The 15,527-nt window shown below is 45.9% G+C and overlaps 1 protein-coding gene across 6 annotated transcripts in view; it reads left to right on the top strand.

Annotated features, from left to right (window-relative positions):
* Positions 1–15,527, top strand: part of ARMC9 (armadillo repeat containing 9) — a 137,321-nt gene that overhangs the window by 91,952 nt on the left and 29,842 nt on the right. For all 6 annotated transcript variants that reach the window (XM_050963799.1, XM_050963801.1, XM_050963802.1 and 3 more), the window contains one exon: positions 2,745–2,869. In XM_050963799.1, the coding sequence (XP_050819756.1) occupies positions 2,745–2,869 (125 nt within the window). The remainder of the gene's footprint in view (positions 1–2,744; positions 2,870–15,527) is intronic.

Raw genomic sequence — 15,527 nt, 5'->3', positions numbered from 1 at the left:
TGTATGTGGGTATCCCAGGGAAGAATTTGGCCTGCAAGGTCCTATTTTTGCCTGTATACTATTCTCAGTAAATTTATGAAGAAAATGGCTGAGGTGTAATTATAGAATCAAGTTCCTCTTCACAGCATAAGCAGGGTACAGATTTTAAAGTATATGGTAAAAGAATCTTCCTTCAGGATGGTCTGTTTTTCCATATCCATAAAATCCCAAATCTTAGCACTTCATCTACATATGGCAGGAGAGGAGTGACCCAGTAATAATGTGGGCTGCTCTCAGTAATGCACAGATCTTTTTATTCTTGGTTTTATTACGCTTCCCCAAAAGAGCTACAGACTCGAATGATGTAATCTCTTGACTATGCTGCTGAACATGGGACTAAAGCCACTTTGCTACTGGTCAACACCATCAAATGTATGTTCAAGGGTTCCCCTTCCCCTGTAATTTCTGCTACCCGCAGTAAGCTAGAAAACCTGGATTCATTCTGTGGAGTTTACGATCATTGGAATGTAATGCTTATATAGTGCTTTTCTACTGTAGCTCTCAATGCCACAAAGGCGGCTAAACCTCATTATCCCATTTTATAGATGGGGAAGATGAAGCATGTCAAAGTGAAATGACTTGCCCCAAGGTCATGCAGCAAATCAGTGGCAGAGCTGGGAACAGATCTGAGGTCCCCTGACTCCATTCCACTGCTCTCATATCTAGGTCACAGCTATTCCCTAGATGAGGTTAAATAACTCATGTCCATTACTCACTTCCACACAAGTAATACCCCAGAACTGATTCCTTTCTAAAGATTTCATCAAGGCTTCCCAGGTTTCTCTGCCTGATATTGATTCCATGCCATGGGCTGACTGTGACACAATTTGAATTGTGCCTTGCAGCCTGCTCCTGTCTCACAATGCACCTAAATGACTGATTGCTAAGAAACCCTCTGGGTACAGCCAGCTACAATAATTGAGGGAACTATTCCTGCACTGGAATAATGAGGATGCAAAGCAGCCTCTGCAGATTGTTTTTTTGCCCCATGTTGCAAAACTGCAAATAATTTCTGTTTTGTTTTTTTTTTTAATTTAAAAACTGTGTGACATTTAAATTTCACTATTTTAGTCAGATGTGTGAACTCTGTTAAGCGCAAACCAAGTTTAAAATAGGAAAGCAGACATTAATAGCATGCATGAAGGTTTGCATTTTGCGGTGAAACCCTCTATAGCTAACTTCTGGGTGCAGGAAAACAACTGGAGTAGAAAGGCAATAACCAGAAAAGTGGATTTACAGAAGAAAAGGACAAGATCTAATGGAGTTTATACCCAGCTAACTTATTTTAGCAATTGAAACTGATTACTAGAGGATAAGAACTAATAGGATGCCCTTTGTGAGCAAAAGCAATAAAACTGATCAAATCCTAGCAGTCCAGACTTGAAGAGAAAGGCTTGAGCTATATTTATTTGATTATAAATCACTTAAGTAAACTAGTGACTGCATTGTATCAAAGTGCTATGGAATATGACAAGATTTACCCCTTGATGCTTTACTACATGGGGAAACTCCGGAAAATTAATCTAAATTAACTAAAAGTATAAATTTAAAGTGGATTAAATGGCATTAAACCAGTGTGGACACTCTTCAAAATTAGCGTGGCATTCACTCAGTTTACAGCTTGACTACTGGGGAGGCACTCAGGAAGATTACTTCCAATTAACTAAAGGTGTGAATTTAATGCAGTTTAACTAATCCACTTTTAACTCTTATATGGACACTCCCATTCAGAATTAAAGTGGCTTTGGAACTGAATTAAACTAAACCAAATTAAGACCACTTTAATTCTGAAAGAGAATGTCCCTATAGGGATTTAATACAGTTTAACCAATCATCTTTAATTTTATGTGTTTGGTTAATTTGGATTAATTTTCCTGATTGTCCCCATGTAGACAAGCCCTTAGTCTACACTGTAAGGGGATGCTCTAGCCAGGAAATACTGGAGAGCTCTTTTTAAAGACCTACTTTATGAGATCACTCGGGAGGGACAAACTGTTTAATATTCCTCTGTCTGTTCCCTTAGAAACTGATTTAGTGGTCCAATTATTAACCACCTCCTTGGAAAGACCCTGTTTTAACTAGATGTCTCTTAGCCTGATCTTGCCATGAGTATTCAACAAAACTCTCAACTCAGGGTAACTTCCCTCCCAGCCTCCTACTTTGTCTACCCAACCCACCCTCATTGCTTCCTCTCACCCCATCTGATTGCCAAGCAATCTTATCCTCTCTCCTCTCTTTCAGCAACTTTTCCCTCCTGACAACCAGCCCTATCCAAGAAGTTCTACAGCTGTTAAATTAAAATACTGTGTTATGTTTTGATCTTGCATCGTGTGGAACCTCCGTAATATTCAGAAACACATTTTATACTCCTGAAAAAGCTTGATGTGGGAAACCTGGTAGACTTATCGGCACTGTCTCTGGTGAGGGGGCCACTGGTATTTTGTCTCCAAACTGTCGCAAGTTGTAGGTTCCTTCCCAAGCTATTTATTATACTAGGAAAAAATGTTAATTTCAAATATATCTAACCTCATCTGATTTGAGTAGTACAGTCAAAATGCTATTAAGTTGTGCCCCGGCACTAGCTTGCAACATAAAATACACTTTGCTGTTTCTTCTGTACCTTTCCAGGAAATTATATGGTAATTCTCATGCAGCTTTTTTAGGCAGCAAGTATTTATCACCCTGCATTCTCATTTCTCCTCTAGGCCAGAAAATGATGCCATTTCTTCCCATGGCAGGGACGGCAAATTCCAGTCTATACATAACTGTCGTCCTCCCACTCATAGCGGTAGCAGGTCCAGCACTTCCGACTTTTGTATTTCCTCTGCAGGTAAGGATATTCTGAGAATACTGTTGTTAATTGTTCCTTAAGTGGGTCGGATGTTTGGCGAAGGGGATGCCTCGTGACTGGGCTGTGGAGTTCTAAAATATGGTCTGCTGCTGACTTCCTCTTTGGCATGGCATCATTTACAAGCCCCCAGCATGTGGTGCTCCATCTTGATCCAAGCAGAGCTGCAACCCAAAGACATAAGGGCCCCAAAATGCAGTATGCAGTGTTGCATCTTGAGCTAGATGAAACTGTGATCTACAGACTACAGGTCCAAGAAAGCCACGTTCCATCTTGAATCAAAGGAACTGCAGCTCACAGAATCTGCCGTTTCCAGCAAGCAATATTATTGTCCTCAAATAAGCCCTTTCAGGGCCGTCCTTAGGATTTATGGGGCCCTACGCAGTATTATTAAACTGGTGCCCCTATGCCGGATGGCAGCCCAAGCTCACAGCCTGGTGGGGGAGGGGGAGGAGGGACTTGACAGCAAAGGATAATGAGATGCCCGGCCTGCCTCATGGTGGCAGAGAGTCACAGTTCCCCGCAGAGACTTCCATGCCCTCTCCCTCATGCAGAATGGACATGAAGAAAGTACCTAATTAAAAGCACTAAAATTTGAGAATAAAAAATGTCAGTCACAGGTTTTTTGATATGCCCTGAAGTTTGTCAGAGATTTATTTGCAAAAACTTCATAGTAAAGATGAGTCAGCTGTCCTGCTGAATACAACATTACATATAATGGAATACATGATGCAGCTCTTCTCTGTTTTACATTTTTCCCACTTCAGCTAAAAGCCTTACTCTCTTCGAATTGGCCCAGGCTAAAATTGCCAAGCGGCCCTTGAGATCTTGAAATAGGGTGTAGCTTTTTGATTAATAGTTATCTCAAAGCTACAAATGGAGGAATGTTGGGTCTAAACTTTTGGTGAACTTTGGGGAGCCAAAACACACCCAGACTGACTGTCTCTGCATAATCCTTCCTGAACCCTTTTGAACAAAGCACTGACCTGCAAACTACTCATGACACCCACTTTCCCTAGTAGCCATTAGCCTTTATCTCTATGCATTTACTTGTTAACTTGCTTTTCCTGTAAAATCTTGATTAATTATGCATGACCATTATCTTTTGTTAATCACTTTGTTTACTTCTGTGTATAAATATTGATGCTCACCCCTAATAAAGGGGCCACACTTAATCTAAAGCTTTTTAGAGCTAAGGATAGTGTGAGCCCGTTGATCAACGCATTGGTGTCTGGTCTCTGACAGAATTGTGTGCCCCATACCAACTCCGCACGAACTCGGGTGCTGGAGAGGTGAGTGAGGAGTTGGTATGGGGCACACAATTCTGTCAGAGACCAGACACCAATGCGTTGATCAACGGGCTCACACTATCCTTAGCTCTCAAAGCTTTAGATTAAGTGTGGCCCCTTTATTAGGGGTGAGCATTAATATTTATACACAGAAGTAAACAAAGTGATTAACAAAAGATAATGGTCATGCATAATCAATCAAGATTTTACAGGAAAAGCAAGTTTAACAAGTAAATGCATAGAGATAAAGGCTAATGGCTACTTAATAAAGGGGGTGTCATGAGTAGTTTGCAGGTCAGTGCTTTGTTCGATAAAGGGTTCAGAAAGGATTATGCAGAGACGGCCAGTCTGGGTGTGTTTTGGCTCCCCAAAGTTCACCAAAAGTTTAGACCCAACATTCCTCCATTTGTAGCTTTGAGATAACTATTAATCAAAAAGCTACACCCTATTTTAAGATCTCAAGGGCCGCTTGGCAATTTCAGCCTGGGCCAATTCGAAGAGAGTAAGGCTTTTAGCTGAAGTGAGAAAAGAATAAACTGACTTACATGAGTTTATGAGGGAGGGGACACACTGAATACAGCAACACAGTATTATAAGGACTACTATGGCCCCAACAACACCCACCAAGAGTTTTTTTAACCCACCCAAATCCGGGCAGCCAATTTCATAAGGCTCCCCACCAATCATAAGGTGGCTGGCCAGAGGAGTAGTTTTTAGCCATTTCCCTTAGGTGTTTGGTACGTTGAAAAGTGTCAGAGTAGGTGTCATTTACAAAAACACAGCATTCTTCATAAGCAGAAAATAAACTAAAAAAGCATAAAAAAACATACAGTTGTGAGAATAAAGGGTCCTCTCATTTTTTTTCGAGTCAATTTAAGTCTAATGTCTGAGAGAGGTAAGCTGGTCCACTGGTCGAAGGCAGTGTCCTCAGTGGTGACAAGAGCTGCTGGTCCGTCACTGTGGTCCACTACGGCTGGCTTGACATGGGAGTGGTGGATCCAAGATTTGCGTCCTTCCAGGAACACTGCAGTCTGGGTTGTTAAAAGAACCTGGTGGGGTCCAGTAAACCTTGGCTGGAGGGTGTCGTCACGAACGAACTTTTTGGCCCAGACGAAGTTCCCTGGTTGGAACGGGTGGATCTGTTTCTCCAGCGGCACGGTCTGGGAAAACTGCGAGGCTTTCCAAAGGGTACGGAGGCGAGCCTGTAGGGAGAGAAACTGACACGCGGTTAAATGATCCCCTCCCAATAGTGAAACATCAGCACGTGGTAGCGCCCCGCCTTTGAAAGGGGGGGTGTTCATAGAGCAGTTCAAAGGGGGATAATCCCAATGCGCGGGTTGGGCGAGTACGAAGGTGAAACAGGACCAAGGGAAGTACCTGAGGCCACTTTAATCCTGTTTCCTGACAGTATTTAGCCAATGTAAACTTAAGTTCCCTATTTATACGCTTAACTTTCCCGCTAGACTGGGGGTGGTAGGGTGTATGAAAGGAGTGTGAAATGCCCAGTCCTTGTTCTAAACGGCCAAGGACATGACCAGTAAAGTGAGGTCCGCGATCTGAGTCGAGCACAAGAGGGATGCCAAAACGGGGTACAATGTCTCTAAGGAGAATCTTCGCCACTGTGGCAGCAGTACAATTAGCAGTAGGAAAAGCTTCGACCCAGGAAGTCAGAGGGCAAACCAAAACAAGGAGGTGCTTTTTCCCAAAAGCCTTTGGCATATCTGCAAAGTCAATTTGAAGATGTTGAAATGGAGCAGCAGGCGGAGGTTTTCCACCCTTAATTTTGTTAAGAGGTGGAGCAGGTCCATTACGCTGACGTGCTGCATGCTTTCACTATTGATAGGCAATAGGGTTGAATGCCTGGAGCATACCAAAAGCGAGCGATGGTGTTCACGAGGGCGTGCGTGCCGTAGTGACCCCCTTTATCATGGTGCCAGCGAACTGCCACGGGGTATGTGGAGCGAGGGAGGCAGGCTCGGCCATCTGGCATAAGCCAGGTCCCTTTGACCAGAGTGGCCCCGAGGCTCTCCCACGATTGTAGTTCAGCAGCGGGTACTGGTACGGGGTGCGGTGGAGTAAAGGAGGAGGCTGCAATAGCCAATGTGGGCATGGCTAAAGGTAAGGTGGCAGCCTTTTTAGCGGAGGCGTCAGCCAGGGCATTTCCACGGGTAACGGGGCTACTATCTTTAGTATGGGCCCGGCAGTGAACTACAGCCAGGACAGAGGGTTTTTGGAGGGCGTCCAAAAGCTTGTGGATGAGGGGGAGGTGCTGAATGGGTTTACCGGCAGCTGTCTGGAAACCTCGAAACTTCCAGAGGTGGATATGACAATGCACAACTCCAAAAGCATATTTGCTATCAGTAAAAATGGTAACGGTCTTACCAGCGGCCAACTGGCAAGCTCGGGCCAGGGCATAGAGTTCAGCGGCTTGGGCTCCCCAGTTGCCTGGCAGTGAGGCGGCCTCTTGAATGTCCCATTCAGAGGTGACAGCATAACCAGTGAAACGCTTGCCATCAACATAGAAGGAGCTTCCGTCCGAGAAGAGGATGCAATCGGGGTTGTCCAGTGGCACGTTAAACAGGTTGTCTCTTATCTGTAAGATGCTGTAAACTACTTCCACACAGTCGTGCTGATCCTGGAGGACTGGCAGGTCAGGAAGCAAGGTAGCTGGATTTAAGGGGTCCACACCTTTCAAAAATTAGGTTAGTGTCTTCTAAGAGTTCGGCCTCTAGCTGTTGCTGACGATGGGCCGAAAAGACTTGGGTTGTGCCCCTACGCAGAAGGGCTGACAAGGCATGAGAGGTCCAAACCGTGGTAAAATGACCCAGGGTTAGGCTCTTTGCCTTTGTGATCAGCAGGGCAGCTGCTGCCAGAGTCCGGGTGCAGGATGGGGTTCCCTGAGCGACAGGGTCGATTTGCTGAGAGTAAAAAGCGAGCGGGAAATGGTGGGGCCCGCTCAGCTGGGTAAGGACACCACTAGCAATTCCGCCCCTCTCATGGACAAAAAGGTGAAAGGGTTTGCTGTAATTGGGGGGACGGAGAGACATGGAGGAGGCCACACTGTCCTTGAGTAACTGAAAGGCTTGAATAGTGTCCGGGGACCACTGCAAAGGGTCAGGAGCAAGGTTAGCAGTGAGTCGGTGGAGCGGTTTGCTTAACTCCCCGCAGGACGGCAACCAGGGGCGACAGAAGCCAATTAATCCTAAGAAACCTCGAAGTTGTTTCTTGGTGTTCGGTAGAGGGCAGTTTTGAATAGTCTTTATGCGGGCTGGGTTCATCTGTCTTCCCTCTGGGGTTAACAGGAAGCCCAGATATCGGACCTTCTGTGAGACCCACTGAATCTTTTTAGGGTCTACCTTGTGGCCTCTGGTGTGTAGGTATAATAAAAGTGCCTTACCATCGATGCGGAGGGCAGCTTCTTCGCGATTACCTAATAGGATGTCATCTACGTATAGGACCAGTGTGGATCCCTGCGGACTGGTGAAACCTTCCAAGTCGTGGCGGAGGCACTGGCTGAAAATCGTGGGGCTGTCTCTGTAGCCTTGAGGAAGTCGTTGCCAGACATAACTTTGTCCCTCCCAGGTGAAACCAAAGAGATACTGAGAGTCTGGGTGCACAGGAATGCTGAAAAAAGCTGATTTTAAGTCAATAACAGTGAACCACTCAGCATCCCAGGGGATTTGGCTGATGATAGTAGCTGGGTCAGGAACTACTGCATGAAGAGGGACCACATACTGATTAACAACTCGTAGATCCTGTACAAAGCGCCAACGAACAGGGTCTCCGTCCTTTTTAGGAGGCTTTTTGACAGGCAGTATAGGGGTGTTACAGGGAGTGCGCTGAGGGCGGACTAGCTTTTGTGCAATGAATCCCTCGATAATGGGGCGGATGCCCTCCCGGGCTTCCAGCGACAGGGGGTATTGAGGGACTGACGGGGGGGTTAAGGAAGGCTTCACCTGAATTCTTACGGGCTCTGCCGAAAGGAGCAGGCCAACATCAGTGTCAGAAATTCCCCAGAGGGTTGAAGGCAAGTCAGTGAGGTCAGGGGAGAGAGAGGGGGGTGTTTCCCAATTACCCTGAGTAGGGGCCGAATCTCCTAACACTGTCATCAATAATCCTACCCCTTCAGGAGTGCAGGTTAAAGTAGCCTCAAGCTTACAGAGTAAATCCCGGCCCATCAAAGGGATCGGACAAGCTGGGGAAAAAAGAAAACGGTGAGGAAAACATTTATCAGCGTAAACAACATTCAAAGGCAAAGTGAGTTCCAGAGACTGTGGGTTGCCCTCCACCCCAGTCACAGTTTTAACCTCAGAGGATAGCCAGGGAGAGGGGGCATGATTTAAAAGAGAGAAAGTAGCCCCAGTATCAATGAGGAAAGAGACAGGCAGTCCCTGGACTGAAAGGGTTAAACGAGGCTCTTTGCTGGGAGGGGAGAAAGTGAGAAAGGAGCCGGCTAAAGACATTAAGGAAATAAGACCATCACATTGTTTGCCTTCGCCCCCGGGGTACCGTCATTGAGGAGGCTGAGTTTGCTGCGGCTGCTGCTGTTTCCCGTAGTTGATCCAGGCCTGGGGAATGGGCTGAGCTGGTGGTGCACCTGTAAAGGCATCTCTCTAACTATACTTTTATTACTCGCAAGAGATTTGACGGGGACATCCTCTGGGCTATCCTCAGGGGGGGGCATGCACCCTGCTGTATCTGTTTGGACATTAGCCTAGTAACTACTCCTCCCGAGGTTTGCCCCTCCATTTCCTCCTCATCCTTCTGCAGAAATTCCAATTTGGGATTCTGCAGATTCCCCTCTGCTACATGGAGAGAGTCCCCCTGCGGAGGAATAGGGGCAGGTGCAGAGGGGACCAGCTGACGAGTCAAAACACGCCGTGGTCTACACCCTTCATCGAAATAACCTGGAGGGGGTTCACTCTCGGGAGAGTACCTGACTGCCATAATTTTTAAAGATTTCCACAGCTCTGCTGCTGTGTCCCAACAAAACCAGTAACATAACTGTCCCGGATGGTCTTTTTCGATCTGGCTCTTTACTCCTCTTAAGGCAGCCTGTTCGAAAGAGCCATACGAAGGCCACCTCATCTCCGGGTCGGCCAATACCGCGGTATACCCAGTCCAATTCCTTACACATAGTGTGTACAACTTCTTCCTAGACATTCCTGTCTGTACTGGGAGTTTCCCTTCGTTCCATAACTTATTTACAATCCCCAACGGACTCTCAAGAGGCACGCTAGTCCCTTGACCCATGGTGTCTGACAGGAGCCCTCCAACTGGCGTTTACCCTGCTGTCCAGTACACGACCCCTCAATATTGAATTGGCTGGGAGAAATCTCCTGTGGCGCCTTGCCAATTCATATATGAGTGGTCTGACCACTGGACAGAGGTACCGCACCAGAAGGAATCCCGGACGAGCCCCCAAATTGTTAGGTAATAAAGCAAGTCCTCACTCACCTCTCCAGCACCCGAGTTCGTGCGGAGTTGGTATGGGGCACACAATTCTGTCAGAGACCAGACACCAATGCGTTGATCAACGGGCTCACACTATCCTTAGCTCTCAAAGCTTTAGATTAAGTGTGGCCCCTTTATTAGGGGTGAGCATTAATATTTATACACAGAAGTAAACAAAGTGATTAACAAAAGATAATGGTCATGCATAATCAATCAAGATTTTACAGGAAAAGCAAGTTTAACAAGTAAATGCATAGAGATAAAGGCTAATGGCTACTTAATAAAGGGGGTGTCATGAGTAGTTTGCAGGTCAGTGCTTTGTTCGATAAAGGGTTCAGAAAGGATTATGCAGAGACGGCCAGTCTGGGTGTGTTTTGGCTCCCCAAAGTTCACCAAAAGTTTAGACCCAACATTTTCTTCATCAGTATTTCTAAGTTGAATTTATATTTTAAATGTACTCAAATCTTAAGCCAGCATTCCAGATTACTACATATTTAACTCACTGAAACAAAGACATTCTTTTAAATTAATCAGAGAGGTTTAGTGTGTTCATAACAATGTTCATTGCTTTTAGAAAAAGGGAACAGTAATTTACTTTGTGTGATCTCCATAACAAGAGACATGGTTATGAAATTTCACCAACTTTAAAAAAATATGTTTCCAAAGATTTTAGGTATAACAAGGATTTTGTCTTACTAAGGTACTGATTTTCCTGGAGGGTTCTTTTAAAACTAGTTTGTCAGATAGTCAGAAGTAAAGAAAGGGAACTCTTTGTCCAGCTATCTGGAAGGGAAGGACTGTTGTCCCTTTAAGGGCTCTCTTCAGTGGGGAGTGGGGGGAGAGGTGGTGAAGGGATGGACAGAAAGGACAGGAAGACTTGGAAGCACTTTTTTTTTTAACTATAGTAATTAAAATGTGTATTTTAGATAAGGGAGGTCTTTTGAAGGATTTATTTAAAAAACTATGTCTGAAGATCCACGCATTTAAGGCTAAAGATGATTGTGCATCTAAAACTCTATGCAAGCATTTTTTAGAAATGTGATTTTATAATCTTCATCAGCTCACTAATGAAATATTTTTAAAGCAAATTTTAAACTAAGGTCCTGTAGACTGACATGTTCAGTGTAAATATTAAATTAATGCACAACTGTTTTTGTCAGTTAAGTCAGAAACTGACAGCATAAAAATTTATTTGGGCATAAGCTTTCGTGGACATCTGATGAAATGGGTTCTAGTCCACAAAAGCTTGTGCCCAAATAATTTGTTAGTCTTTGAGGTGACACAAGGACTCGTCCTTGTTTTTGCTGATACAGACTAACAGGACTACCACTCTGAAACCTGTCAGTATATGCCTTGGGGTTGGCAAATGCCTGTTAAATGGCTTTATTACCCCTTGAATGACTCTTTAACAGTTTCAATGTTGTGCTAATAGGTCTGGCAGGCTGGAGGTTTTTTCACTTTTAACTACTAGATTCTCTCCCAAGGAAGACTCACCAGGCTAGAGCAGCCATCTGTGGGAGCCTGCAGGAAGGGTCAGAAGAGGGATAGGAAAACAAGGGGGTGGACACTAAGACCTAGTGGTGCCCCAAATTTTCAGGTGCCCTATGCAGCTGCCTATGTTGCCTATGCCTAAGGACGGCCCTGAGCCCTTTGCTTGGGCCTAAATGAATTGTTGTCTGGATCTGTCGTCTCCTCTCTATTCCCATTGAAGGCAGCTACAGTCACCTTCACAACTACGCTGAAATGATAAAATGTGGTCGAGGATGGGAACCCATTAAGTTTGCAGCTGCAGAGTGGAAGGGACATAAACAGGATAGTAAAAAAGGTTGGGGGGGAGAAGGCAGCACATCCCTTCTCATCTCCTCCCTTGTGGTTAACCTGTACGTCTGTTCTGTATTATTTAAATTAGCTGTGGTCCCTAAGCCCTTAGCAAGTTGCCAGAGCTGCCCTCAGCTGGGCAGCATTTCAAGGGCCCTGTTGTAGAGAACAACAGCATGGAAGGCGCTGCTAGAGATTCTTTCCTTGCAACTTGAATGGAAGCTAACACCGACTCATCTGTGCCTGCTTTTGAAAAGGGGAAGGGCATGCAGCTTACTGATCAGGGTAGTGCAGTACCAGCCTATTTGCAGGGGTAAGTTCGACAGAGTAAATTAGGCACTAACAGCAAAATGTGCTGGGATCACAATTACAGTGTCTTGCAGCTGGCAGTGCAGAATTATTAAAAAGTCACCAACTAAGATGTCTTAGCTTCGATAAAAAAATCTGCTTTGAATCAGTAAAGAAATGGCTTTTTTTTTTTTAAATTTCCAAAAGGAAATGAAAGGGATTTTGAGAAGAGTAACCAAGGTTTCACAGAAAAGAATCTGCTTGCATAATGTGCAGAGCTGATAGAATAGGCTTAACCCAAGCCTGGGGATACAATAGAAACAGGTGAAGTTCCAGCTCAAGGCGTGCATTTGAGCACTCCGTATGTTCTGTCATTATAGGAGGCATGGTCTTCAAGCCTCAGATTTCACAATAGCGCATAGGAACAGAACAGAAACATTCTGCAGAGACCAGCTGGCCAAAAACAGTGGCTCAGAACATCAGAGGTTATAAGCTAATAGGAAACCTGGTGACTTGGCAGTTTTCCTATAGTGAGGAAAAACTAATCTTTTAAATATTTAAACTTCGTAAAGGAGATTAAGCAAATCAGACATCAAAAGTGCTGCTATTTGCTGATTAAAAATGTCTGGTAGGATGAAACCCTCTATTGGATTCTGAGAAATAATCCCTCTATTTCTAAGGGACAGTTCGGTCTAAAGGAGCCCAAAGTGTCTTGTAAATGGTGTGTTTAGATATTATCTCACCCCTGAAATACAGCCACCTCTGCCGTGCAAATGCAGCAGCCATTCCTTGCCAGTGACGCTGTACAGCAGTTTGTTAATGGGGGCAGGTTAAACAACAGGAAATTTAGGTAAGAGCAGAATGTAAAGGCTATTGTTTAATTTGACAAGGATAATGGAATTAATGCCCCTACCCTTGGAAAAAGTGCTATTAACTCTTTAATCATCACAGATAAATATAGCCTTGATACTATGTCTCATCTAAACCAAAATCTACTAGTAGGTTCTATCCAGATTGTGTACATGTGAATGTATTTAATATATAGCTTATCAAGAGGACTACGTGAGTTGCAGTATCTCTTTTGGTAGGAGAGGAGGTCACCAAATGGGCACGTGTTACATATATATCTATGCACATATTATAAGCATAATATACTTTTGCAGGCAAAGTAATTCCTTTTTGTATAGCAGAGATGAGGTTCTTTTTAACAGTCGCGCAGCTAGTCCAGTATTATTGTTGTAAGGGTTCCCAGTGGTTTACCTCAGGTGTCAGATTTTGCAAAATAAATGATTGCTCGTCCATTTCTCCCCTGATCTCTGGGATTCAGAAAGGAAAAGGGGATGGACAAGGTGAGAAGCAAGAAGAGAGAACTTGATGCTTGATCCAACTCCTGTTGAAGTCGGTGGCAAAACTCTCATTTAATTCAGTGGAAGTTGGACTGGGTCCTTGGAGCATTATCCTCTGTTTGCAACACTATGATCCTATGGAAAATTATTACCATGAAAAGGCGGAGCCAAAACCAGCATGTAGAATAATCATATGAAACAACAAACGTACAAATCTTAGTGTACAAAACACTTCTGTCTCCTCCCCGTAACACTTTTTCATATATGTGTGAGAAAAATTGTGCTCCCTCTAGAAGCTCTGTTGTCACCCAATAATATTGTTCGGCAGTCGGGCATTTATTTAGTTTAAGTTTTGCCCTTGGTGTACTGGAAACCTAATCATGTTAGTTTTGGTCATTTTCCAACTTCATTTTGAACAGCCCAGGGTTGTGAGTGTCATTGGGTTTGATGCAGTGGTGTTCTAAAATGATCAGAAATTGACCAGGAGTGAAGGGCTGGGTGAGACGAAAGCTTCAGATGCACAGTTAGATCAGTGTAATCTAGGGTGACCAGACAGCAAGTGTGAAAAACAGGACGGGGTGGGGGGTAATAGGAGCCTAAGAAAAAGACCAAAAAATCAGGACTGTCCCTATAAAATCGGGACATCTGGTCACCCTAATGTAATCCAGCATCACAGATCAGAGTCACAAGGAACTGCCTGCCCTTGCCCCAACAAACCTTTGTCCACTTTCTTAACCTAAAGCAGCCTCTCATGCTCTTCCATACCTTGACCTTCACCCACCTGGGAATCCCCCTCCTATCTAAGTCGGATCTACCTCGGACCACGGCCCTTCCATGTAGCAGTATGGTAAACACAAGGTGGCCATGACCCGCTGACACCTGTTTGCAACCTTCAAGCCAAGACCCTGTGATCTCTCCAGGTCTGATCATTGCACTTCTTTCACAGAACGTGAGACAGTAATAGAAAACTCTCCAGCTGGTCTGGTGCTTGTCTGAAAGTGTCCCAGTCTATGTCCTTGTTTCAGCACGAGAGCAGTACACTTTTATGAGAGCACCAAATGAAAATGCTTCAGGGGCATGTTTTCTAAGGGCTTGTCTACATCAGAAAGTTGCAGCGCTGGTGAGGGAGTTACAGCGCTGCAACTTAGGAGGTGTACACATCTGCAGGGCACCACCAGCGCTGCAACTCCCTGTTTGCAGCGCTGGCCGTACTCCCGTTTTGTCTCGGGTGTAGAGGATCCAGCGCTGGTGATCCAGCGCTGGTAATCAAGTATAGACGCTTACCAGCGCTTTTCTTGACCTCCGTGGAATAAGCAGGTATCCCAGCATACCTGAGGAAGCCTCTGGTAATCAAGCTGGTCTCCTTCCCCGGCTTGCTCTCGCGTTCCCCGAACCCCGAGCAAGCTGGTCTCCTTCCCTGAGGTTTGCTGGGTGGTTCCGGGAACGCGAGAGCAAACCGGGAAAGGAGACCAGCTTCGCCGCGGTTTGCTCTCGCGTTCCCCGAACCCCGAGCAAGCAGGTCTCCTTCCCTGAGGTCTGCTGAGTGGTTCCGGGAACGCGAGAGCAAACCGGGAAAGGAGACCAGCTTCGCCGCGGTTTGCTCTCGCGTTCCCCGAACAAGCAGGTCTCCTTCCCTGCGGTTTGCAGGGTGGTTCCGGGAAACGCGAGAGCAAACCGCGGCGAAGCTGGTCTCCTTTCCCGGTTTGCTCTCGCGTTCCCGGAACCACCCAGCAAACCTCAGGGAAGGAGACCTGCTTGCTCGGGGTTCGGGGAACGCGAGAGCAAACCGGGGAAGGAGACCAGCTTCGCCGCGGTTTGCTCTCGCGTTCCCGGAACCACCCAGCAAACCACAGGGAAGGAGACCTGCTTGTTCGGGGGTTCGGGGAACGAGAGAGCAAACCGGGAAAGGAGACCAGCTTCGCCGCGGTTTGCTCTCGCGTTCCCCGAACAAGCAGGTCTCCTTCCCTGCGGTTTGCAGGGTTGTTCGGGGAACGCGAGAGCAAACCGCGGGGAAGCTGGTCTCCTTTCCCGGTTTGCTCTCTCGTTCCCTGAACCCCCGAACAAGCAGGTCTCCTTCCCTGCGGTTTGCAGGGTGGTTCGGGGAACGCGAGAGCAAACCGGGAAAGGAGACCAGCTTCGCCGCGGTTTGCTCTCGCGTTCCCCGAACAAGCAGGTCTCCTTCCCTGCGGTTTGCAGGGTGGTTCGGGGAACGCGAGAGCAAACCGCGGCGAAGCTGGTCTCCTTTCCCGGTTTGCTCTCGCGTTCCCCGAACCCCCCTTGAAGCCGCCCAACAGCGCTGCAGTGTGGCCACATCTAACACCACTTGCAGCGCTGGTTGCTGTAAGTGTGGCCACTCTGCAGCGCTGGCCCTATACAGCTGTACTAATACAGCTGTAACAACCAGCGCTGCAAAATTGTAGATGTAGACATACCCTAAGTGAGAGA

This window comes from Gopherus flavomarginatus, chromosome 8 (genome assembly GCF_025201925.1).
Source record: "Gopherus flavomarginatus isolate rGopFla2 chromosome 8, rGopFla2.mat.asm, whole genome shotgun sequence".
In the NCBI taxonomy this organism is placed as follows: domain Eukaryota; kingdom Metazoa; phylum Chordata; order Testudines; family Testudinidae; genus Gopherus; species Gopherus flavomarginatus.
This window is presented reverse-complemented; position numbering and strand designations above follow the sequence as displayed.